This window comes from Eschrichtius robustus, chromosome 11 (assembly GCF_028021215.1).
Source record: "Eschrichtius robustus isolate mEscRob2 chromosome 11, mEscRob2.pri, whole genome shotgun sequence".
In the NCBI taxonomy this organism is placed as follows: Eukaryota; Metazoa; Chordata; class Mammalia; order Artiodactyla; family Eschrichtiidae; genus Eschrichtius; species Eschrichtius robustus.
Genome location: NC_090834.1, coordinates 114,007,861 through 114,032,675, shown reverse-complemented (window position 1 = coordinate 114,032,675; position 24,815 = coordinate 114,007,861). Strand labels below are relative to the sequence as shown.

Sequence of the window (24,815 nt, the reverse complement as noted above, 5' to 3'; positions counted from 1 at the left end):
TGAGCAGGGGCTACTCCTCGTTTTGCCTTGCGCGGGCTTCTCATTGCAGTGGCTTCTCTTGTTGTGGAGCACGGGCTCTAGGCACACAGGCTTCAGTAGTTGTGGCTCACGGGCTCAGTAGTTGTGGCACACGGGCTCAGTAGTTGTGGCACACGGGCTCAGTAGTTGTGGCTCATGGGCTTAGTTGCTCCGAGGCATGTCGGTCTTCCCGGACCAGGGATCGAACCCGGTGTCCCCTGCATTGGCAGGTGGATTCTTTTTATTTATTTGTTTGTTTGTTTGTTTGTTCTTGGCTGTGTTGAGTCTTCGTTGCTGCACGCGGGCTTTCTCTAGTTGCGGCGAGCAGGGGCTACTCTTCGTTGTGATGTGCGGGCTTCTCATTGCGGTGGCTTCTCTTGTTGTGGAGCACGGGCTCTAGGTGCACAGGCTTCAGTAGTTGTGACACGCAAGCTCAGTAGTTGTAGCTTGTGGGCTCTAGAGCGCAGGCTCAGTAGTTGTGGTGCACGGGCTTAGTTGCTCTGCGGCATGTGGGATCTTCCCAGACCAGGGCTCGAACCCGTGTCCCCTGCATTGGCAGGCGGATTCTTAACCACTGCGCCACCAGGGAAGTCCCTGAGCAGGTATTTCTGCCTATGGGGGAGGATGGTCCATGCATAATGCGGATACACAATGCACAGTGGGGGGAGAGGGGGGGCCAAAGGGCAGAGAAAATTTTTCATGTTTAAATTTTTCTTGTCTTGCCATAACACGTGAATTTTATTTCACACTTCTGAACTTAGTACTACTTCTCTGGGGCAGATTCCCATATGTGGGTTCCCAGAATCAAAGGCCCATCCTGGGGCTCTGGATCTGCAGGAGAAAATGAAACCACAGGCCCTGATTTCAGGCCGCCTCACCTCTCCCAGCCCCTCCCCAGGCACCAGGCCCAGTTTGACCTAGGAGGGCTTGGAGGAGCAGCCAGGCCTGAGGGGAGGGCGTGCACCCTCCGCGCCCCAGGCCTCAGGAGGGCTGGGAAACAGGGGGGGGCAACCCAGACCCAGGCCCACACCCCCAGCGGCCCTTTTCCTGGTCCCCGAAGGCCGTGGCCCAGATGCAGGGTCTGGGGCGTCTAGCTCTCCCTGTGACTCCGCTTAACCCTCAGCCTTAACTCCTCGCGGGGGGCGGGGGGGCACCGCCCAGGGGGTGCTTCGCTCCAGAGGGGGCACCGCTCCAGGGGGGCGCATCACTCCGGGTATCACTGCCCCGAGGGGCGCATCACTGGAGGGGTGAATCTCTGGAAGGGGGCATCACTTCAGGGTCACAGCTGCGGGGGGCCGCATCCCTCCGGGGGAAACCAACGCTCTGAGGGCACCGCCCCGGGGGCGGGGCACCGTCTCCGGGACGCTTCTCCCGGCGGGACTCGTCGCTCCGGGGGCGCCGCCCTGGGGACACATCGCCCCGGGGGGGCGTATCTCTCCGGAGGCACCGCCCCAGAGGCGCATCTCCCGGGAGACCTCAGCCGCACAGATCAGGTACTGCTCCGGGGGGCGGGGCGCCGTCTCGGGGGCGGGGCCTCGCCCGGGCGCCGGCGCGCAGGCCCGCCCTCCCGCGCCGCGCTTGGATTGGCCGCGCACGCGGGCAGGGCCCGCGGGGCATTGTGGGCCGTCCGCTCCCGCCGCCGCTCGCCATGTCCGGGTCCCCGGTGAAGCGGCAGAGGATGGAGAGCGCGCTGGACCAGCTCAAGCAGTTCACCACCGTGGTGGCCGACACGGGCGACTTTCACGGTGAGGCTGCGCTGGCCCCGAGCTCCAAGAGAGGGGCTTCGTGCGCGCCGAGCGCCGGCCGGCCCCGGGGTGAGGGGAGGCGGGGCGAGGTGCAGGGGGCGCGAGCGTGCAAGTGAGGGGCGGGGGCGGGCCGGGCCACCAGGCCTCCCTGGCCGCGAAGTCGGCCCCGGTTCGCCTCGGCGCCTCTTACCCGATCCCTCCGCTCCCTTCTCCCTCGCCTCCCGCCCTCTTCACCCCGGCTCCCTCCTTCGCCCCCCCATTCCCGGTACCCCTTCTCTTTCGTCCCCCGCCCCCGGCCCCCTGTTCCCGGTGCCCCGACCCCTCTTCGCTCTCCGCCCCCGCGTTTCCCGCCCGCCTTCTCCCTCGCTCCCCGCCCTCGGCGCCCATGCTCGGCCCCCCTTCGCCTTCGGCCCGGGGCCGCCGTCCCCTCCGCGCTGCTGGTAGCTCGCGGGAGCCCGCCGTGAGCCGCCAGTGCGTCAGGGGACAGTGTCCAAATGCTTTGATTTGGGGAGAGACTCCAGGTCCGCCTTGGAGCTGCGGACCGTTTGTGGTTACACGGGGTAGTTTTGTTGCGCGAATGTTGACCGCTGAGCAGGAACATGAGTTAGTTCTGGGCCCAGAAAGACCAGAAACTGCGAATGACACCACCTGCTTTTGAAACCTCGTGTTGCACACACTTTCCACCCCTACCCAGGGGACAGCTGAGCACGCTGGTGCCTGCGGCCGGGTGCGGGCCAGTTAGACGTTCACCACGTTGGGCCAAGGAGCTGCGGGGATAAAACCCCATGCGCCGAGGAAAGCAAAGCTTGTCCCAGATTTAGATTTTCCTGACTTTGAATCATGTTCCTTGGAGGCAGCTGGGGGACTTAGCTTTTCCTCCCTCTGCAGTGGAAACACAGACTAGGTGAACCTCCGTTCTGTTAGGCTGTGAACAATTAAGACTTTCAGGAAAATCATGAAATTCTCTAGGTATGAGTGCTGTGGGGCACACAGTACGGAAAGGACTTCCTCTCTTTTCTGCTTTCTCATGGTGACTTGAGAAACAGGCTTTAATTCCTCTTTGGTAAGAGTAAGTCTTTATCTAGCAGAGCCTAGGAGGGTGAGTAAGCATGTTTAGCTGCTTCAGTATAAAAGCTGGAAACAGTGATCGGCTTGAGTCCAACCTGTACTTTAAACCATCTGCCAGAAGGTCCCCGCCTGGTCAGAGCTGGGGGCCCTGGGAGATTCCAGCTCCTGCTCACCCGGGAGGCCACGGTCTTCTTTCTACCCCCTCCCTGCCTCCCTGATCCAGGCCTCTGGCAATGACATCACTAGGATAGAGGGTGCTGGAAAAGTGGCTGCATGTATTTCTGCACCTTCTTAGCATGGAATATTTCCCATTTTTGTGAGTTGACAAAGCCCTGGTCTGTATTGTTTCCTGTCTCACCAGGCAGCAGCCGCAGGATGGCTGGTCTTGTTACACCTTCTGTCAGTGTAGGGCCAACAAGGCGGGGGGGGTCCTGAGGAATGCTTGCTTTTTTTTTTTTTTTTTCCCTCTTTCTTTTTAGAAATATCTAAACCCAAGTGCTGACATTTAAGATTTCTAAGTGAGGGCTTCCCTGGTGGTGCAGTGGTTAAGAATCCGCCTGCCAGTGCAGGGGACACGGGTTCGAGCTCTGGTCCGGGAAGATCCCACGTGCTGCGGAGCAACTAAGTCCCTACGCCACAACTACTGAGCCTGCGCTCTAGAGCCGGTGAGCCACAACTACTGAAGCCCACACGCCTAGAGCCCGTGCTCCGCAACAAGAGAAGCCACCGCAATGAGAAGCCCGCACACCGCAACAAAGACCCAACACAGCCAAAAATAAATAAATTAATTAATTAAAAAAAAAAAAGATTTCTAAGTGAATGTTAAGAACTTTATTAAAAAATACATTTGTTGATAATGTATATCCATAAATCTTACATAGTTGTAAATTTGTGGGTTTTTTGGTTTTATTTTTATTTTTTGGCCGTGTCGCCTGGCATGTGGGATCTTAGTTCCCCGACCAGGGATCGAACCCACGGCCTCCTACATTGGAAGTACAGAGTCTTAACCACTGGACCACCAGGGAAGCCCCTGTAAATTCAGTTTGTGGTCACTTTATGAACTGAAGGTTCTTACCTTCGGGGAGTCGTGGGCCTCTTTGAAAATACAATCAAAGCTGTGGATGCTCTTCCCAGAATGATGCCCCACACCCGGTTTTGCGTTCAGTTTAAGGGTCCGTGGAGTCTGAAGTCCATCTGTTGACCCCAGATAGGTCTTGGTTTTGTTTGTTTGTTTTTTAAATAAATTTATTTATTTTTGGCTGCGTTGGGTCTTCGTTGCTGCACGCGGTCTTCCTCTAGTTGCGGTGAGCGGGGGCTACTCTTGGTTGCGGTGCACAGGCTTCTCATCGCGGTGGCTTCTCTTATTGCAGAGCGCGGGCTCTAGGCGCGCAGGCTTCAGTAGTTGTGGCACACGGGCTCAGTAGTTGTGGCTCACCGGCTCTAGAGCGCAGGCCCAGTAGTTATGGCGCACAGGCTTAGTTGCTCCATGGCATGTGGGATCTTCCCGGACCAGGGCTCGAACCCGTGTCCCCTGCATTGGCAGGCAGATTCTTAACCACTGCGCCAACAGGGAAGCCCCCTTGGTTTTGTTTTTAATTTTGCTAAAAGTCAGCTTTATCAAGGTATAATTTTATATGATGAAAGGCACCAGTTTCAGTGCATTACTCTGGGTTTTAACACATCTGTGTAAGTTCTGCTCCAGAGTACTTTTTCTTAACTTGTCATTTTGAAATAATTATAGACTTTTAGGAAGTTGCAAAATTAGCCCATAGAGTCCCATGAATCCTTCACCCATTGTCCCCCAGTGGTGACGTTTTGTGTGGCCGTGGTGTGACATCAGAAGCAGGAAATTGGCACTAGCATGACACCGTGAACAGGCTTCATGCCGGCTCCGTGTCCACCGGTTTCCACCTGCACAGAGGAGGGGGCATGCTCTGTGGCGGTTTTATAGTGCATAGGTTCTTGTAGCCACCAGGACGGGTAGGACACGGCTGTTCCCCGGCCACAGAGACCTCCCTCGGCCCTGAGAGCCACCCCCCCTTCCCTGTTCCCGTTCTCCATCTCTGTAGTTTTGTCATCAGAGGATGCTCTGACAATTCTAACTCGCCCAATCAGCTTACTGAACCAGCTAATCCTGGAAGCTGAGGTTGGTGAACCTGAGCTCTGTGCTACCCCGTGAGCCTGGGCCGCAAGACTCCTTGGACTTCCTGGCCTGGTTACCAAGAAGGTGCTAGTGTGTTAAAGGAGAATACAGACCTGGGTGCCCACGCTGTCGGGCGGCCACCTCCCTTCTTGCTCCGGCGCTGGGCGGCCCTGGGCCCTCGGCACATCTGCTCCCTGGCTTTAGTCTCTTGTCGCTTTCTCATTGTGCACGCAGCTGCTTCTTGGCCAGCCTTCCGTGTGAAGTGCGGCCACACGCTGGCTCAGAAGACATGCTGGACTCTGTTTACATGTTTAGGGCTTACAGGGGTTGGCTCGGGTTGCTGGCTGGGGGTTGCTGGCTGGAAGCGAGCACTCCACTTACTTCCCCGCTTTCCACAATTATTTCCCTAGCCATCGACGAGTACAAGCCCCAGGATGCCACCACCAACCCGTCCCTGATCCTAGCCGCGGCGCAGATGCCCACCTACCAGGAGCTGGTGGAGGAGGCCGTCGCCCACGGCCGGAGGCTGGGCGGGTGAGTGCGGGTCCGGGCAGCAGCCCTCAGCTGGTCTGGTCGCTTCCCTCCCTCCCTGAGTTTAGTTGTCAGGTGTCTTAGACTCAGGGAGGGAATGCTGTCTGCTTTCCTGTTTCTTTTTGTCAGGAAAGAAATAGCCGACGTGTTATTTACACGTAGCAGGCAATACCCATTGTGCGTGTACAGTTCGTTGAGTTTTATTTGCAGGAATGTGTAGACACCACCCCAGAAGTCCCTCCCCGCTTTTGCAGTCAGTCTCCCCAGCCCTGGTGACCGTGGACCTGCTTTCTGGCGTTTTGTTATGTTTTAGCAGTTCTGCTGGAGTGAGATTCATTAAGTGCACTGTCCGATTCATTCTGGTCAGTTTATGCGGTGGTGCAGCCACAGTCACAACCCAGTCCTGGAGCCTCTGCACCTCCTAGAAGGTTCCCTGGAGCCTCTGCCAGCGACCACAGACTGGCTCTCCTCTCCGCAGATTGGCCTTTGCTGGATGTCATTTTAAGTTTTCATCCGGGCGATACTGCCCAGCTGAGAGTGAGCCTGCAGGGGTCAGTGGCCCCTGGCAGGAGCCACGCTGGGCTGGCCTGTCCCTTTCTGGCGCTCCTGTGTGCTGAGGTCAGGCGGTGTGCAGGTGCGTGTGTGACGGCTGCTCCGTGCACTGGGCCGCCCTGCCCCCACCATGTGCCACCCGCTGCCCCCCCCTGCCCATCCTGGCTGCTTCCCTGTCCCTTCTTGGTATTCCTGGAATTGGTGACAAGTTGGTGCCCTTAGTGATCACCAGACTGGCCCTGCTCCCGTGTCCAGCCCGTGACACGCGGGCTGGAGATCTTTCTGGTCCGTTTTGGAACAGCATCATGTACCTTACTCATCTGCCCAGGTGGCTCCAAAGAGGTTGGAAAGACTGTTTTGTTCAAGTCCCCAAAGATGAAGGGGTTCAGTTTGGGAGGATGAAAACGTGGAGAATGGAAGGCAGGGATGGTTGCACCACAGTATGCCCCTAACTAGTCACTTAAAAATGGTTAAGATAGGGCTTCCTTGGTGGCGCAGTGGTTGAGAATCCGCCTGCCAGTGCAGGGGACACGGGTTCAAGCCCTGGTCCTGGAAGATCCCACATGCCGTGGAGCCACTCAGCCCGTGTGCCACAACTACTGAGCCTGTGCTCTAGAGCCTGCAAGCCACAACTACTGAGCCCGCACGCCTAGAGCCCGTGCTCCACAACAGCAGAAGCCACTGCAATGAGAAGCCCACACACCGCAACGAAGAGTAGCCCCCGCTCGCCACAACTAGAGAAAGCCGGCACACAGCAACAGAGACCCAACACAGCCAAAAAATAAATTAATTAATTAAAAAAAAAAAACCCCAACAAATCTCATTTAAAAAAAAAAAATGGTTAAAGATGGGGAGAGTTCCCTGGTGGCCTAGTGGTTAGGACTCTGCAGTCTCACTGCCGTGGCCCAGGTTCAGTCCCTGGTCGGGGAACTGAGATCCTGCAAGCTGTGTGGCATGGCCAAAGTTTAAAAAAAAAAAGGTTAAGATGGTAAGTTTTATGCTATGTGTGTTTTGCCACAATTAAAAAAAATTATTTTAAGAAAAAAGATGGAGGGAAAAGAATTTGGGAAATGAATAACAGAATTTGTTTTGTAGAATCCTGTGCATTTAAATCTAACAAGCTTCTAACCTAATTTTTTCCCTGGAATTTCAGATCACAAGAGGAACAGATTACAAATGCTACTGATAAACTTTTTGTGCTGTTTGGAGCAGAAATACTGAAGAAAATTCCAGGCCGCGTATCCACAGAAGTGGATGCAAGGTAAGGACGCAGGGCTGACAGGTGACGTGGGCCGAGGGCAGCAGCTGCTTTTCAGTCCGTGGCTCCCCACGTGGCGCCCAGGTGCTGCCGTGGCCGCTGATCCCCGTGAGCTGCTTGCCTCCGGCCCCTGCTCGAATATCAGTCCTGCTAAGCTGCTCCGAGCCGGGCACGCCACGCACCCCCTGGCTGGCTGCCGGGCGCCCCTGTCACGGCCCTGCCCCCGCAGGCTCTCCTTCGATAAGGATGCTATGGTGGCCCGCGCCCAGCGCCTCATCGACCTGTACAAGGAGGCTGGGATCAGCAAGGACCGGATTCTGATAAAGCTGTCGTCCACCTGGGAAGGAATCCAGGCTGGAAAGTAAGTGTCCCCCCGTGAGGAGGGAGCTGGTGGGGACTCTGCCCGTCCCGGGTGGGCCTCGGGGAGCAGGCCCCGTGCGATGCCACACGTTGTCCTCATGTCGTCTTCCGTGTACAGAACATAAGTCGTTTCCCAGCAGCCGTGCTCAGGGCAGAGGAGGTAGAAGCAGGTGCAGACAGGGAGCTGCTCTGGCGCCGCTCCCCACCCCCCGCAGGGCCATGCTCGGCTGTCCTGGGAGCACCCCTTGTGCACCAGCGGGGTCCCTGTGTTATCTGTTCCACTCCTGCAACCTTCTGCCTCTGGACGTGCCTGTTCTGGACTCTTCCGCGTGATGGAATCGCGCAGTACGTGGCCTTTGTGTCTGGCTTCCCTTGCTGGGCATGTGTTCAAGGTTCACATGTGCCGTGCGTGTGTTGGGGCTGCATTCCTCTTAAAGCTTTTGTTCGCTCGTGTGTATACACTGCATTTTCTGAGTCCATCCTTCAAGGGACGTGTGGTTGTCCTGCCTTTGGCGCTGTCGAGGGTAGTGCTGCTGTGAGCACGTGTGCTCGAGCTTTGGTGCCGTCTCTGGTGGGCACACACTGGAGGGCGGAGTTGCTGCTGCTGTGGTCATGGTGTCGGCCATCGAGGCTGCCCTGTGCCCCCTCAGCTGCACTTCGTGACCACCTTCCTGCGGCCAGGCAGCAGAAGTGCCTCTGAAGCTGTCCGTTGGGACAGGGACACAGCTGTTGCAGAGTGGGGCCGGGGCCCTGTTCTCACGGTCGACCCCAGGACGTCACGTGGGTGACTGACTTTCTGCAGGGTGGCCCAGAAGGGCGAGGGGGAGCAGTGGGGCCGGGAGGCCACGGGCTCTGGGCGGGACCGAGGCAGGATGGCGCCGTGGTCAGAGCTGATGATGTGACGAGGTGAGGGACCGGGTCTGTGGCTCTCGGGGAACCTCTCGCCTTTGTCCCTGTTTTGAATTGCCGGTTTGATGAAGGAAGTTCTGGTCACCCACAACTCACTAGCCAGAGAGAGCCCTGGTGAATGTTCCAGAGTTGTTTTTTTTTTTTTTTTTAGTAAAACGAACTAATTTCAACTCCACACATTTTTGTTTTTAAATATCTATTTATTTATTTTTGGCTATTCTGGGTCTTTGTTGAGGCCTGCGGACTTCTTAGTTGAAGCATGCGTGCAGGATCTAGTTTCCCAACCAGGGATCGAACCTGGGCCCCCTGCATTGAGAGCGTGGAGTCTTACCCACTGGACCACCGGGGAAGTTCCTCCAGAGTTTTTTGGAGGGTTTTTCGTTTTGTTTTGTTTTTGAATTATTTTATTTATTTTTGGCTGAATTGGGTCTTAGTTGCGCGTGGGCTTTCTCTGGTTGTGGCGAGCGGGGGCTACTCTTTTTTGTGGTGCACGGGCTTCTCATTGCGGTGGCTTCTCTTGTAGACAAGCACAGGCTCTAGGCTCATGAGCTTCAGTAGTTGTGGCACGCGGGCTCAGTAGTTGTGGCTCGCGGGCTCTAGAGCCCAGGCTCAGTAGTTGTGGCGCACGGGCTTAGTTGCTTCGCGGCCTGTGGGATCTCCCCGGACCAGGGCTCGAACCCGTGTCCCTTCCGTTGGCAGGCGGATTCTTAACCACTGCACCACCAGGGAAGCCCCCAGAGTTGTTCTTAACGAGGGTGGGGCGACCCTGTTCCTGCCTTTTCAGTTGCTGAATCGTGAGCGTTTCTCGCTGTGTGTCCACTGCTCATGCCGCCCCCCCCCCCCCCCCCACAGGCAGCTGGAGGAGCAGCACGGCGTCCACTGCAACATGACGCTGCTCTTCTCCTTCGCCCAGGCCGTGGCCTGCGCCGAGGCGGGGGTGACACTCATCTCCCCCTTCGTGGGCCGCATCCTCGACTGGCACGTGGCCAACACGGACAAGAAGTCCTTTGAGCCCCTGGAGGACCCCGGTGAGTAGCACTCGGAGGCGGGGGCGGAGGAGTGCCGGAGTGCCGCGCCGTCAGCTCCCGGCGGCGGGCGTGGCAGCTCCGGGCATGTCCCCCACCAGGAGTGAAGAGCGTCACCAAGATCTACAACTATTACAAGAAGTTCGGCTACGAGACCGTCGTCATGGGCGCCTCCTTCCGCAACACGGGCGAGATCAAGGCCCTGGCGGGCTGCGACTTCCTCACCATCTCACCCCAGCTCCTGGGGGAGCTGCTCAAGGACCACAGCAAGCTGGCGCCCACGCTCTCGGTCAAGGCAGGTAAGAAGCCCCCCCGACCCGCTCAAGGCCCCCATGGGGACACCGGTGCCTCCGTCACCTGAGGGTGTGGAGCCTAGAGCCACAGGGCCAGCCTGCACTCACCTGCTGTCCAGCCCACCTGCCGTGGGGGCGGTGCCAGGCAGGGGCCTTAGGGCGGCTCTGAGCCCAAGGCCCCGGCGCGTGCCCTCCCCCAGCCCAGGCCAGTGACCTGGAGAAGGTCCACCTGGACGAGAAGGCCTTCCGCTGGCTGCACAACGAGGACCGCATGGCCGTGGAGAAGCTCTCAGACGGGATCCGCAGGTTCGCTGCGGACGCTGTGAAGCTGGAGCGGATGCTGACGGTGAGAGCCCAGGGTTACCAGGGTTACGGTGGGGGGGGGCCTGGCGGGGGGTGGGAGGGGGACGGGGAGGGGACGGCGCACCGGCTCACACACCACCCGTCTCTAGGAACGAATGTTCAGCGCGGAGAACGGAAAATAGCTTGGCACCTGAGGCTGGACCGCAGATATGCCGCCGACTTTGAATTGGGGCCTAATTGCACATGCATTGCGACGAATCTTGGATTTTTTTACTAATCGGAGCGGGGATGAATCACAGATTTCCGATTTTATGTAAAATTCTGCTCAGCGCATTAAAGGCGTCACTTTTCGTTCCCGTGTGTGCCTCCTTTCCCCTCCGCCGGCTGCAGCCTGGCCCGATGGAGGCAGGGTTGGGTCAAGAGCCCCCTGGGGGCCTCCAGGCAGGGGTGACAGCCCCTCACCTGCTTCTGGGAGCCTTGACACAGAAGGCGGGGGGAGCCGCCTGAGCACTTCCTCTGTGTCTGGAGCCCGACGGCCCCCGGGGCTTGCAGGCTGTGCTTGCGGAGTTGGGTGGGAGGGTGCCAGGGGCCCTCTGGAGCTGTGCGGGGGCCGGGCCCGCAGAGAGGAGCCTCTGCGTCAGCGCCTCCTGCTGTCGGGACGGCCCCCGTGCCCCTGAGCCTCTCCACGCTGCCCTGGGGCAGAGGCACAGCCGGGACCTTCCACAGGCCCCGGGTTCCTGTGGGGCGATGGCGCCACCTTGTGGGGACAGCGTAGCGTAGCGTGCGCTGAGCAGGGCTTCCAATCCTCAAACCCCGAGCAGAGGCAGGGCACAGCTTGTGAAGACACTTTACTTGCACCCTCTGGACTTTTCAAGCGACAGGTGTGCTGCACTGGGAAGGGGTTGGTGGGGGGCGGTGATGGGTGGTCCACAGGGCAGCCCCTTCCTCTCCCCTGGGACCAGTCTCTGTTCCTGGATCAGTGAAGCAGTTGGGGCGGGGGGGACGATGCAGGGTCTGGGTGAGACTGCCTGGGGGCACGAGGTGGGTGGAAGGGGCCCCGGCTGGCCCTCCAGGTCTGCGCCAGTGGAGCCAGGTGTCAGGACAGGCCTGTGGGACGCTGCCCTGGGTCTGGCTGAGGGTCAACGGGGAGGCCCTGTGCCCCCCACCCCTGCCCTGGGGGCCCCTGCTGGGCCGGGCTTGTTCCCCATGGCTCCCTGCGAGTGGCGCTCCCAGAACCCCCGTCTGCTGGGGTTGGAGCAGGTGGCTGGGGCTTGTGGTTCTGCAGCTGCCACCCTCCCCAAAGGCAGGGGCAGTGCTGAGCAGGCAGGGCTCAGGGGACAGGCGCCACCCTGGGCCACACCCCTCAGGCCACCTAGCCTGCCCAGGCTGCCCCACCCATCCTGGTGCTGAGGGGGTGGTCTTGGGTTCGGTGGGGGTGGGTGCCACAGCACAGGGACCTGCTGAGGTGGGCAGGGCTTCTCGCCCCCAGCCCCCCAGCTGCCTGGCCAGGTCGGGTCAGGGGGCTAAGGCTTCCTGCAGCCCCCTCCCCCTGAGCTGATCAAAGGGCTGTGTCCTAGGAGGACGTGGAGGTCTCAGCTCACCATCTTGCCTGGCCTGGGGCCTCAGGATGGAGACCGTGGATGCCAGTGACAGACATGAAGCCCACCTGCTCACAGGTACAACCCTGTGTAGCCAGCACCTTAGAACATGCTTGTCCCCCGATCTGCCCCCATTCCCAGCCACAAATGACTGATCCACTCTGAATTTTTGGATTTTTCATATCTGTCTGGTTTCCTTTGCTGAGCATGACGTTTCCAAGGGTCCACCACATGGACATTAATATTGTTCAGTAGTAAGAATGCTCCTTTTATGGAAGCTACAACTTACCGGGAAAAACACCACGGATGTTCACGCATTGTTTCTGTGGAGTTGTAGGGTCTTTCTTTCTCTTGGATAAACCTCAGGGTCTATTTTAAACACCCCGGGCATGTGGGGAACCCCCGGGGGCACAGGCACCTGCACCAACCCAGTGGCCACCCCAGTGCCCTGGACCTGGCATACCCAGGAGCAGCCAGTGGGGCAGACTCAGAGAGCACCAGCCACCAGGGAGCAGGGCTGTGGAGGGGCCCCCGCAGAGCCCGCCTGGGTCTTGGTCTGCACAGTCAGAAGGCGTCATCATGTGAAAAAAGCTTTTTGTCCAGAGATGTCCGTGACTCCGTGATGTGAGGACTGCAAGCACGGGATGACCGATGGGGCTGCCCAGGCCCCACGTGTGCACACAGCAGGCCAGCAGGCGGCAGGGGCCCTGACACGGGGCGCCCCGCTTCCTCCTCCTTTGTTCTGAGGGGTTGGATGCGGCAGAGCTAGTCAGGCTGAGACAAGGATGGTGACACACACGGGGCCAGAGCAGCTCCAGGAGGCCCCAGCCGAGGGCCGCAGGCCAGGACAGGTGCCCTGGGGAAGCTGGAGCGCGACCAGGCTGCACTGGGACTCGGCTGGCCGGACAGCCACCTGGCATCCCCAGGACTGTCCGCCGCCCCTGCCAACCCAGCCCAGCCAGCCACACTCAAGGCCTCCTTCCAAGTGGAACTCGGCTCCGTCACGTCCACCTTGAAACAGGCAGAGCAGCTGCAAAACCAGGCTCGGCCATCAGGACCCGAGGCCACCTGGGCAGGGCCGTGTGTTGTATCCACAATTAAGTGTTTCTCTCAACATCAGAAGGGACGCGGTGACACTGCAGCAACCACCCCAAGGTCCATCCCGGCCTTAACATGGGGTCGCCATCACGTTTGAAACCGTGCACTGGGCAAGGGTTAGGGTGAGAGCAGGTTCTTCAGCACCAGCCAGCGGGGCCCTCCCCACCCAGCCCCCCCCAGGGCCCAAAGGCCTGGGGAGCCCGCAGGGAGGCCTGGGAGGAGCCTCAGCACAGAAGCGGGACCCTGGGATCCCAGCCGGCAGGCACCCACCTTCCAGGAGGGCTCAGCCTCTGCTCCCCCCGCCAGGGTGAACAGGGATGGGCAGGGGAGCCAAGACCCCAGCCCGGACCCACAGCTGACCCTCTGTGGGGCACTCAGAATGCTCCAGGACCACCCGGCCGCCAGCGGGCCCCTTGGCGCTCCCCACCCCTCCCTGAGGAGACTCTGCAGGGTTGGGGGCTCAGCCCCTCCCCCAGAGCCTTCACCCCTCAGGGAGGATTCTCAGAGCCCCCAGCAAGCCAGGCCGGGGTGTCGTGGAGGCGGGGTCCCCGGAGGCCTGAGAGTCCAGCTGCCTCTGGGGACACCTGGGACATCTGGAGGTGGCGGCATCCGCTGGCGGGCTCAGCTCGGGGCCACCTCACTTCCTGTGGGACGGAGGCCGGGTCAAGGCAAAGGGGCCGGTCACAAGGCAGCGTCCCACCCGCCACCCAGGCCAAGCCCCTCACCGGCTGCCGCAGAGGAAGAGCAGGTTCTGCACGGCCGGGACGGTGGAGCCGGCGTTCTGGCCAGTGACCAGGTGGCGGTCCAGCACCACGTGCACGGCGTCGGGCTCGCTGGCTGCAGGAGACCCCCGGGGGCCCAGGCCTCAGGCCGCGTGCTGGGCCGGCTCCCGAGACGCTCCCGCACCTGCCCTCCCGGGCCGGGGACTCGTGGTCAAGGGCTGGCCCCCCAGGTCCTTGGGACACTCAGCCCCAGCAGGCGGGCCTGGCCAGGGCCCCCACTCACCACTGAAGCAGGCCCCCGCGTCCTTCACGAAGTCCTCCACAACCAGGGGCAGGTGGGCGAAGCCCGGCGCCCGGACGAGCTCGTACACGGAAGGCTGCGGGGGAAGGGCACCCAGGCTCAGGGGGCCACGCCCGCCACGTGGGGGCTGCTGAGGGTGGAGGGGCCCGCAGCAGGGGCCGGGGCTGAGGCTCTCCCGCCGTGGGGTGGCCTGAGGTGACAAGGCCACCGTGGGGCGGAAGCTGCCTGTCACCGCCTCGCCCAGCATCGGGGCACACGGGTGACCAGAATGAGCCGGGCAGGTGACCTCAGGGCAGAGCCCTTCAACGAGCAGCAGGGCTGGGGGTCGAGCACAGAGCCACGCGAGGGGTGGTGACTGAGGTCCCCCCCAGAGGAGAGCCCCTGCCCCTCTCCTCCTGTCCTCTCCCAGCCACCGGCCAGGCCGGCCCCGTGCAGCCCCCACGCCTAGGCCTCAGTCCTCGCCGGGCAGACCTCCCCAGACCTGCCCCAGGACCCGGACTCTGGCTCCACGTCCAGCCAGGCCCTCTGCGCAAGTGGCGGCACCGCTTCCTGGGCCCGAAAGGAGTGACACACTCAACAGGCACGAAACAAGGCCCCGAAGGACCCCTGCTCCCCACCCCCTGCCCCGTGCTGGTAACCAAGAGCCCCATCTGGGCAAACGACTGCTGCCACCACCAGAGGGGACCCTGGGCCCCCCAGCAGGCCCCCAGCCAGTCCCCCTGCTCTCAGATGCGTGTGCACATCTTCCATCCCCATCCACAGCCCAGCACCCCTGCAGCGCACTCACCCCCGTGACGCTGTAGCCTTGGAACACCCAGGACCTGTCCTCATTGGTGGCACAGCAGAGGGCAGCAACGCCGTGGCCCACAGCACAGATGGGCTCTGGAAGCAGGGTCAAGGCCAGCGTGAGACGCTGGAAGCCGCCCAGGCCCCTGCCAACACGCCCACTCCCCTGGCTCCCCTCCCCAGACACAACTCAGAACTAGGATTTGTTTAGAGCCCAGATCCCCTCAAGCCGTTCTCGTGGCCAAGAAACAGGTACAACAAGGAGGAAGGCGGGTGCCAGGTGCACCTGTCATACCGGAGCGCTGCCACCCTCTGCCCCGCAGAACCACCCGCCCGGCTCCAGGCCCCGACTTGGCCTCTAGGCACCGCGGGGCAGCCCGCCTGGGAGCCCCCCGCCTCCGAATGCAGCAGGGGGAGGCGCCCCGGCCCTCCTCTTGCCCCGCAGGCCCCTGGCTCCGAGCCTCCCTCTCAGGGCAGCCTGGCATGAGTGAGTTCCCACGGCCGAGGCGGCTCAGACAATCGCTGCCTGGGGAGAGGAGGCCCCATTCCCACGAACAAAGGACGCTGTGTGGAGCCCCTGGGTTTGCCTGTTGGGCCCTAACGAGCATCCCATCCCCATCGCGGCGACTTGCCCATCACCGCCAATGCCAGGCCAGGGCAGTGCGCCATGTCTCCACAGAGCAGAAGTCCTCCCAGCCGCCCCACCCCACGGGCCTCCGAGCCCAAACCCCACCGGGAACAAAGCCAGCATCCTGCCTGCCCATCTGGGGGGGTAAGCATCCCCAGCCATGAGCCCCCGAGGGAGCCAGGCAGAGGGACCACAGGGGCAGCGGCCTGATGCGCACAAAGTCGGGGAAGGAGGCATGGGGAAGGGATGCCCCTCCTGAATGTGTGTGTGTGTGTGTGTGTGTGTGTGTGTGTGTGCGTGCGCGCGCGTGTGTGTGTACACATGCTGACTAAACTTGTCTGCTCACTGGTCAGAATCATGGCTCCTGAAATGGCCTGGCAACTCCAGCAACAAAACCTGAACCCCGCAGTCCATGGCCATCACCTCCCACGCCCCTCACTGGGCATCTCCCCGCCTCTCCTCCCTGTTGGTGGAGCCCCACTCCCCGCGAATCTGCGTACACGCCCCAACCCCAGTCCCGGGGGCCACCTACTGCTCTCGGAGCGGAAGTGCTGCAGGATGCGAGCCAGGGACCCGCTGCTGGCCAGGTCAGCCAGAGCCCCAGGACAGCTGGGAATCAGGAGGGCGTGGTACCGGGCACCTGGCGGGAGACCACAGCCCCGTCAGTCACAGGCGGCAAGGTCGCCAGCTGGGACCAGGCCCTACACGGCCACCAGCCCAGCTCCTCTCTGCTCCTGCCAGCCACCGTGTCACAAGGATTGTATCACTTATCCCCACGTGGGCTAAGGCTCCCGAGGCCCACAAACCACCTCTGTGTGCCTGCCAACTCCCTCCCCCAGACTGAGCTGGAGAACTCTGGCCACAGGACGCAGGACCGGACACGGCCCTGGATGGCCACAGTGCTTCGTGACAAGCCCCTGGATGCTCCAGGAACAGAGTGAGCGAGCACTTTGGGGCCATGACCCCAGCTGGAACCACCCCCCCACCCAGACCCCCAAGGCCCCGCACCGTCGATGGACTCGAGCTTGGCGGGGCTGGCATAGGCCTTGAGGCGGAAGTCCTGCACCCAGCGCGCGTTGCTCTCGTTCACGTCCACGAAGTCCATGGTCTTCCCCTGCAGGAGCCCAGCATGAGACGCCCCGCTATTGGCTCAAGAAAATGCTGACAAGGGCTGGGACTGACAGCAGTCCCTCGGGACAAAGGGACCCGACCGCCCAGCCCCTCGGCAAGCCTCGCCACACCGAACCCCCTCCTGCCCCTGGGTGGCCTCAGTCTCCTGCTTATAAAGTGGAAGCAAGTGTCCTACCCACCTCAGGGGTGACCCTTAGTGCAGTGAGAAACACCTGATGGGTCACTTCTGTGACCCTGAGTTCCACACTATCGAGGGCCGAGAAGTCCTCCCAATGGTAGGTCTGTGCCACCCTCACTCACACGTGACCAAAGGTCTCAGAAAATGGGGAAGAGAACTAGATGGTGCCACTGGGGTCCTGGGCCCTCAGCCCAAGCTGGCTCCCGGCTCCTCCCGGGGCGTGAAACCCTCTCCTGGAGAAAAGGGTGGCTGGACTTACCCCGGGGGTGGCCACCTGCAGATTGAAGGCGGCGCTGGCCAGTGTGAAGCAGTGGAGGAAGGACTGGGCCGACACGCCTGCGAGGAGATGCGGCCCGGTGGGTGCAGGGCTCCTCCCGGCCTCGGACCACTCTGGGGAGCAGCCCCTAGCCCCACCTCCCCCCGGGGCCCACCCCTCACATGGCTGGGGTAGCAGCCCTAGCCCCCCGGCCCCCCTCGGGGGGCTGTCTCCCCAGCCTGACCACTAAAGTCCTTTCCAGAAGGCAAACCCACGCACGAGGTTCCCTGACACTCTGCTTGTCTGCGCACCGAACCACACGGGCTGAGCACCAGCCCCACCCCCGAAGGCAGCCACAGAGCAGCGGCAGTGAGCGAGGCCTGTGCCCGTGGAGGTGGGGCCGCAGCAGGTGTCAGCAGGAAGCGCGGTGCGTCTGGTCTCCTCTGCACAGGCCGGGGGACGCTGGCTCCTTTTCTCACCGAGTTCCCGGGTCCTGCCTACCGTCCCGGCCCCGGGGCTGCGTGCAGCCTCTTCTGCGCATGCCCGGTCCGAAGGCTCCCGGCTGCTGGGAGCTGAGGCCCCCACCAGAGACGCCTGCTTCTAAAGGGACTTGATCTGCATCCCTCCACCTTTATTTAATCGAGGGACCCAATCCCGAAACCTCGCCTTCACCTTTATTCACTCTTACAAATTAATACACATTCATCGTAAAGAGTCCACAAATAGGGCAAAGATGGTCTCCCCAGTTCTGCCCAGTTCCTCCAGCCCTCCCACCCCGACCTGCCCCGCCCCAGGGTCCCCTGAAGGGACTCTGGAGGGCCCGCTCGTCCTGCCCACAGAGCGCAGGAGCCTTGTCAGAGCTGTGTCCCACCCCATGTCCTCAGCACCCCTTCCCCGTGGCACAGCCAAGCCAGTGCGGCCCCTCCTCACCCTTACCCCACTCCGACCAGCCACCTACGTCTTCAGGACTGAACCCCACTCTCGATAGCTCACCCTTGAACTCCCCATGCGGGGGCGGGGGGCGTCCCTCAGTTCCTCCATCCCTCATTCTGGGGACAGCTCAGGGGCCCTGGGGCTCAGCACACTGTGACCCCATGACCCGCGGTCCTCACTCCCTCGCCCACTTGGGCAGCTACAGAAGTCAAGACGGGGACAGACTCCAGAGTCGGATCCTGGGTCCCAACCCTGGTTCTCCACCTCCCCGCCATTCGACTTTGGGCTCATCACTCCTCTGCGATGGAGGCAGCAAGGGGAGGACCCAGGAAGTGCGCCAGCCACCCTCACCGGCTCGTTCCTCCCCTGCTGACCCTGAGCACCCGGAGGCCTTGGCGGAGAACCGGGCCCCACCAGCCACGGCGCCCGCGAGCCCACCGGACTCGTCCCTCCCCAACCCTCGTCCTCCGGGCCGTGTGCCGGGCCGGCGGGCAGCGGAGAGGGTGCGGGGAGGAGACACCACTGCCCTCGCCGCCCCGCCTCCCCGGCTCCCCCAGGGCGGCGGCCCGGCGTACTGACCAGACCCGCGGCGGGCCGTCATCCCCGGTTCTCGTCTCCACAGAGGTTCGGCCCGGGCGGAAGCACTCGCGGCAGACGGCCCCCGGCCCCGCCCGCCCCGCCCTCTCGAGTCTCACCTTCGGCGGCGCCGCTGGCCACGAGGAGGCAGGCTGGCCGGTTCGGGAGCCGCTCGGACGCCATAGGCCCAGCCACGGCCTGTGCGGCCTGCGCGTGCGCGGAGCGTGGCAGGGGCAAGGTCAAGGGCCGCGGCGGCCTGGGGGCTGGGCTGAGCCGCGCCGGGCGCATGCGCCATCCCGCCTCCCGCCCCGCCTCTCCCTCCCAGCCCTGGTCCGGGTCGGAGTCCAGGTCAAGGTCTGCCCGGGCTACTCCTCCGACGCTGTCCGCCTCTTGGCCCCGGCGGGCCCGCAGAGAGGTCTGAGCGTGGGCACGGGGCCGCAGGAGAGGCCTCCGAGGGTCTTCTCGGGCCAGATCCCTCAGCAGCTCTGAGCAGACCCCTGGCCCGACTCCTGCCCGCGGTCAGAGGCACGGTTCCTTCCCCTTCCGAAGCCCAGTCCAGGGCCGCGCAGGCCAGCCTGCGAGGGTACGGGTCCCACGTGGCATGTGGAGTTGGGAGGGGCATCCTGCACAGAGGCAGCGGTGGTGGCATGGGGCCTTACAAGCCAGAAGCCTCATTCTGGGTCTGGCAGTGGCCTGCCTCTCCGTGTCTGCCCCCGTGTCCAGTGGGGAGGACACACACAAGATGACCTGTCATGATGACTGGGGTGCCCCCCAGGTGGGGTTGCAGTCTCGCTGCCCTTTCCTGAGTGGGTTCCCATCCCAGGGGGCGGCCCCTGTCCCTCACACCCCACCCCCTGTGGTTGAGGTGGGGCCTGTTACTCAGGCCCGGCCTCAGGACCCACATCTGGGCCAGGTGGCCGTGCACACCTGGGGGTGATGGCGGCTGCTGCAGGGGAGTGACTGGCAGGTGACTCCTCCTCTCGGAGCAGATGCAGGAGGGCCTGGGGACCAGACAGATCTGCAGCCAACAGCCCAGACCTGGTGACTGTCTCCTGGGAAGGATCTAGACCTGAGAGGTTGGGGCTCCCCCTTCAGAGCCCCCACCCGTCCTGCTGAGCCCCATCCCACAGCCCTTGCCCTGGGTCACACCTGAGGTGTAGGCTCACCCACTTCCCCCCGGCATCATCTACACGCTATTCAGGTACCTCCTTGTCCAATAGCGAGCGCCCGGGTGGGGCAGGTGAAGGTGGGGGAGGCCTGGGGGCTGGGCACAGGGGCTCTGCTGTTGGGGGTTGTGACGCCCTTGAACCTGGGCTCTTGCACTTGTTTGGGACCCTGAGGCACAAGGTACGTGGGGATCACAGGTCCTATTGTCCTGCACCAGCGTTTCACTCCTGTCTCTGGAACTTGCTCACCCTGGAAGCCAAGGCCGGGTGAGTGGGGGGCCATTCCTGGGGGGCTTGGTGACCAGTGCTTCAGGTCACCTCTGCTTTTGCTCCCCTGGCAGCTTCCTCTTTTCAGAGCACGCCTGAGCCTTTTCCTGGGAGCCTTTGCACTTCCTATTCCTACCTCTGGAATGCTGGAGTGCCTCTCTGCCCATCAAACTCCTAACCATCCGTCAAAGCCCATGGGCACTAAGGCACTGTCTACCCAGTTCTCCCGTTCTGAGAACACCCCATGCAAGGACTGCCCTGAGTGCCCCTTTGTTAGCTCAGCCTGACTGCCGAGTGGGCCTCCCATATAAGGACTTGGGATTGGGGCTCTCTCAGGGTGGGTGTGTCATGGGCAGGCCAGCTACCCAGGCAGCAGGCAGAGTGGCCCATGTCCCAGGCCCAGGATGCATCCCTCTTCCCAGCAGGGCTAAGGCCCCTCAGTTCCGGGTTCTCTCTTGGCCGAGGCTGGGCAGGGTGGGATCCAGAGACTTAGACCTCAAGCACCTGTGGGTTATGCAGACCCTGCACCAGCCCCTAAAGCCTGGGGCGGCTGAGGCCAGGGCAGCGGGCTGGGCACAGGGTCCCTCTGCCTCGGGTGGGGCTTCAGCAGTACTGTTGAGAGGACAGATCAGCTGGTTCCACTGTCTGACCCCAGGCTGCCAGGGCCTGGCCGGAGGACATCAGGCAGTTGGGCAGGCAGTGGCGATCTGTGGCCTGGAGTGGGGTGATGTGACAGGGAGGTGGGTTCTGTCTCAAGCTGGCCCATCCCAATGCCCAGGACATCAGGACGGAGCAGCGGTCACCTGGAGGATCCAGAGGAGGGTCTGAATGGGGTTCCCCTCAAACACACCTCCGGGTACCACTGGGCTGGAGCGGGGGGCCGACTTACACCCAGGCTTTGTTCCCACGTGCCGGGGTGGATCCCAGGGACGTCCCCTCAGCGCTCTCTGCAACACACAGGCGTGCACTTCTCTCCTGCCGGGACAGGTGCCTGATGCCTGGGCCAGGAGCCGGGAGCGTGGCATGTGGGCCGGGGGCGGGGGGCGTGGCATGAGGAGGTGGTGAGGCTTTCGCTCTGCTCAGCAGCCCTCGGGCAGCCAGCACTGGCTCCAGGGGCCGAAGGCACCAGACAGGAAGCCCAGGCACGGCCGGACCAGTCACTGGGGCGCAGGGAGCCTCTGCCTGCCCGGCCCTGGGACCTCCCTGAGGTCAGGGAGCCTCGGGGCCAGGGGTGCGCTGAAGGCCCAGGAATCAGAGAGGCCCGATGCAGCAGCCAGGGGGAGGGTCCGCAGTAGTGAGCCGCCCGCACCTCCGCCCTCCCCAGGCCTCGGTTGTTCTGCCCTGCTGGAGGAAGAGCGTTTCCAGAGGCCCCTACCTGGCCATGCCCATGTCTGCAGAGGGCAGGCTCCTGAGGCATTGGCATCCCCACCCCTGGGCACACCGAGGATGCGTACCAGGGTGGGGTCCCCAAAGGGAAGTTACGCTCGGGAGAGGAGAGGGTGCTAGAGAGGAAAGCAAACTGGATCCCTACACCTTTTGCGTCCCTATACAGTGACCCCATGTGTGACACAGCTTATCCTGGTAGCCCCTCCCTCAGTGCCCAGCCCAGTGGGGCCTCCGTCCCTGGAGACACTGCTGCCATCTGAGTTCTCCTGGTTTTCAGGTGTCCTTGTAAGTTCGAGTGGGATTTACAGTGTGTACTCTTTATACACTGAATACTTTTTATAGGTGGTATTTTGTTTAGACCTTAAAAGTAGTTCTGGGACTTCCTTGGTGGTCCAGTGGTTAAGCATCTGCCTTCCAATGCAGGGGATTCGGGTTCGATCCCTGGTCAGGGAACTAAGATCCCACGTGCCGCGGGGCAACTAAGCCCACATGCCGCAACTACTGAGCCCGCGCCCTCTGGAGCCTGCACGCTGCAACTAAGACCCGATGCAGCCAAATAAATAAATAAAAGTAGTTCTGTAATAAAAATAAAGAAATAAAAGCAGTTCTGTAATAACAGTAACTTAAGTTAGCCTGGGCATCCCCAAGATGTTGTTTTTGTTTGTTTGTTCGTTTTGGGGTTTTTTTCTCATTTTGGAAGCATGCCTACACTCCTCAAGCTTAGAGATGCTGTGAACGAGAAGCGGAGCCTCAGAAGAAACAGGAGATGGTTACAAAGTGATATCACAAAACTACAGTGTGGCCTTGGGGCAGGTGCAGGCAGACCCAGGCTCAGGATAGGCCCTGGCTGTGTGGGAAGTGACAGCAGGAGACAGAGTCACCGTGGGGCTAGGGGGACCGTCCACCGCCTGAGGCTGGCCCATCACACCTGCTGGTGAGAAAGAAAGACCACAAGCTCTCCAGCTTACTCCACACGAAACCTAAGGTCCAGATGCGTTAAAGGCCTAAATGTGAGTAAATGCCAAGAGTATTAGACTACAACAAGGGAGAATCCTTCTAACCGAGATTCCAAAACTTGCGTGGTAAAGGGAACAACAGTTCTGTGTGATAAACTGAGATTTTGGAACTTCTAGATGCAGGAAACAGAGTGAGGTGTAAGCCAGCCACTGAATGCAGATAAGTGCCATTTGATGAAGACTTGGAATATAAAACACATAAAGAGGACTTCCCTGGTGGCGCAGTGGTTAAGAATCTGCCTGCCAATGCGGGGGACACGGGTTCGAGCCCTGGTCCGGGAAGATCCCACATGTCGCAGAGCAACTAAGCCCGTGTGCCACAACTACTGAGCCTGCGCTCTAGATCCCATGAGCCACAACTACTGAACCTGAGAGCCACAACTACCGAGCCTGCGTGCCTAGAGCCCGTGCTCCACAACAAAGAGAAGGCACCGCAATGAGAAGCCCACGCACCACAACGAAGAGTAGCCCCCGCTCGCCACAACTAGAGGAAGCCCGCGAGCAGCAACCAAGACCCAATACAGCCAAAAATAAGTAAATAAAATAAAAATCTTAAAAAAAAAAAAAGAAATCAGAAAAGGCAAGGCCCAGATGGCCAAGAACCTGGTGAAAAGTAGCAGTTGGATCAGTGCAAACAGAAACAACCAGAAGTGGCCAGCTTCCCCCGTTCAGACGGACTTTATTTTTATTTTTTATTTTATTTATTTATTTTTGGCTGTGTTGGGTCTTTGTTGCTGCGCGTGGACTTTCTCTAGTCGCGGCGAGTGGGGGCTACTCTTCGTTGCGGCGCGCAGGCTTCTCACTGCGGTGGCTTCTTGTGTTGCACGGCGTGGGCTCTAGGCGCACGGGCTTCAGTAGTTGTGGCATGCGGGCTCAGTAGTTGTGGCTCGCAGGCTCTAGAGCGCAGGCTCAGTAGTTGTGGCGCACAGGCTTAGTTGCTCCACGGCATGTGGGATCTTCCCGGACCAGGGTGCGAACCCTTGTCCCCTGCACTGGCAGGCGGATACTTAACCACTGCACTACCAGGGAAGTCCCCAGATGGGCTTTAAAACCTTGAGTGCTTCACCTGCTCCTGTGTCACCAAGAGAGGGGAGCTCTCCTCTCGTGGCCGACTCATAGGCACGAGACAGGGCAGCCGAGTTTAAGGTGCACACACAGTGTGGCCTACCTCTGGGCGAGTCCCAGGAGAACCGCAGGGAGGGCCTCAGGTGTGCACACACCCATGTTCACAGCAGCCTTACAGGTAGAGGCAGCCCAGTGCCCATCAGCGAATGACGGACACACAAAAGGTGGTCCATGCATATGATGGGATAGTCAGCCTTAAAAGGAAGGAGATCCTGACACAGGCTACAACATGGATGAAGCTTGGGGACATTGTGCTCAGTGAATAAGCCAGACACAGAAGGACAAATCCTGTGTGATTCCACTCACATGACGTCCCCAGAGTCGTCATTCATAGAGACAGAAAGTAGATGGTGAGGGCTGGGGGTGGGGGTGAGGGAATGGGGAGTGAGTGTTTAATGGGGACAGACTGTCAGTTTGGGACGATGAATGATTTCCGGAGGCAGATGGTGTGATGCTAGCACAGCAGTGTGGATGTGATTAATGCCAAAGCCCTGTGCACCGAAAAGTTTAAGATAAAATGGTGAATTTTATATAATGTACATTTTACCACAATAAAATAAAGGTCAGATGTGCATGCAGGATGCCCAGAGACACAGGGCACCGGGGCAGGACAAGGATTTCCATTACTGCTTTGTCTAAAGTTGCAAAAATCCTGAAACAACCTAAACATCCTTTAATAGAGAATCGAAAAGTAAAATGAGGCAGCAACACGGGGAGAACATCACCGCGTCGGGAGGACCGAGCCCTGGGTGTCCAGCTGAAGGTGACAGAGCTCACCTTCACAGTCACCTCCGTCCTGCCCCAAGTCCCCTAAAATGGCAGAAGAATTCTCGTTTGTTTGCATTTAAGGTGCAAGCAGAACAGAGAGAAGGGGAGAGGGGGCTGGCTGGCTGGAGAAGGGAGGCAAGTGGCAGCCCTGGCGCCCGTGGGACAGGCGGGCTGGAGGCTGCGGGTGTGGGCACCGCCCGCCTGCTCTTTGTGGCCAAGCTCAGGCCAGATGGCTCAGGGCAAGGGTGTCAGGTCTGTTTGGGGTGTGTTCACCCCAAGGAAGGGCTCTGGACTTGTCTGGGCCTGAGGTATGGGTGCACCAGTGGGGGATGAGTACCTGGAAAAGAAGGGAGAGACGTGCCCCCAACCAGCTTGAGGAAGTCCGTGGGGCCCAGGGTGACAAAGCCCGCAGAGCACTTCTGGAGCCTGGGGGCCTTCCTCCCCATGAGCCCACGCCCGCCCGCGCGACTCCCCCAGTTGGACACCTGGCCATGGTGGGCAGGGAGCTGCGGGCGGAAGGTGATGAGAGGAGGGACCCCCCCCTCCCTGCAGCGACCTCCCCACCCCCCCAGAGTGGCGACCTCACCGAAGAGAGGGGTGGAGAAAGTCCCCAGCTGGAGAGGACGACCGAGGGCCAAGGTCCCCGTTCCCCTCCCAACGTGGCTCCAGTACAGC

The 24,815-nt window shown here is 60.9% G+C and overlaps 2 protein-coding genes and 1 long non-coding RNA gene across 7 annotated transcripts; 2 read left to right on the top strand and 1 right to left on the bottom strand.

Annotated features, from left to right (window-relative positions):
- Nucleotides 1-1,617: 1,617 nt before the first annotated feature.
- TALDO1 (transaldolase 1) lies at nt 1,618-10,559 on the top strand. Its single transcript, XM_068556788.1, has 8 exons — nt 1,618-1,763; nt 5,385-5,508; nt 7,211-7,318; nt 7,545-7,676; nt 9,437-9,612; nt 9,711-9,908; nt 10,103-10,248; nt 10,355-10,559. Exons 1-8 carry the CDS (start codon nt 1,667-1,669, stop codon nt 10,385-10,387), a joined length of 1,014 nt encoding a protein of 337 aa, XP_068412889.1. The 5' UTR covers nt 1,618-1,666; the 3' UTR covers nt 10,388-10,559.
- Nucleotides 10,560-11,965: 1,406 nt separating this feature from the next.
- Nucleotides 11,966-18,664, bottom strand: GATD1 (glutamine amidotransferase class 1 domain containing 1). 5 transcript variants are annotated; one of them, XM_068556789.1, is made up of 8 exons: nt 18,532-18,659; nt 16,907-16,983; nt 16,347-16,452; nt 15,871-15,978; nt 14,712-14,806; nt 13,907-14,000; nt 13,627-13,738; nt 11,966-13,545 (listed from the first exon to the last, which is right to left on the bottom strand). In XM_068556789.1, the coding sequence occupies exons 1-8, from the start codon at nt 18,593-18,595 to the stop codon at nt 13,539-13,541; spliced, it is 663 nt and encodes a 220-aa protein (XP_068412890.1). In that variant the 5' UTR covers nt 18,596-18,659; the 3' UTR covers nt 11,966-13,538. The 5 variants fall into 5 exon arrangements, with proteins under 5 accessions (XP_068412890.1, XP_068412892.1, XP_068412893.1 ...); XM_068556791.1 differs by lacking the exon at nt 18,532-18,659 and adding an exon at nt 18,416-18,520; XM_068556792.1 differs by lacking the exon at nt 15,871-15,978 and having other exon boundaries at nt 18,532-18,662.
- Nucleotides 18,665-19,421: 757 nt separating this feature from the next.
- LOC137772631 (uncharacterized) lies at nt 19,422-21,521 on the top strand. Its single transcript, XR_011075507.1, has 3 exons — nt 19,422-19,613; nt 19,797-19,845; nt 21,398-21,521. It is a non-coding gene; the product is annotated as an uncharacterized lncRNA (long non-coding RNA).
- Nucleotides 21,522-24,815: the final 3,294 nt, after the last annotated feature.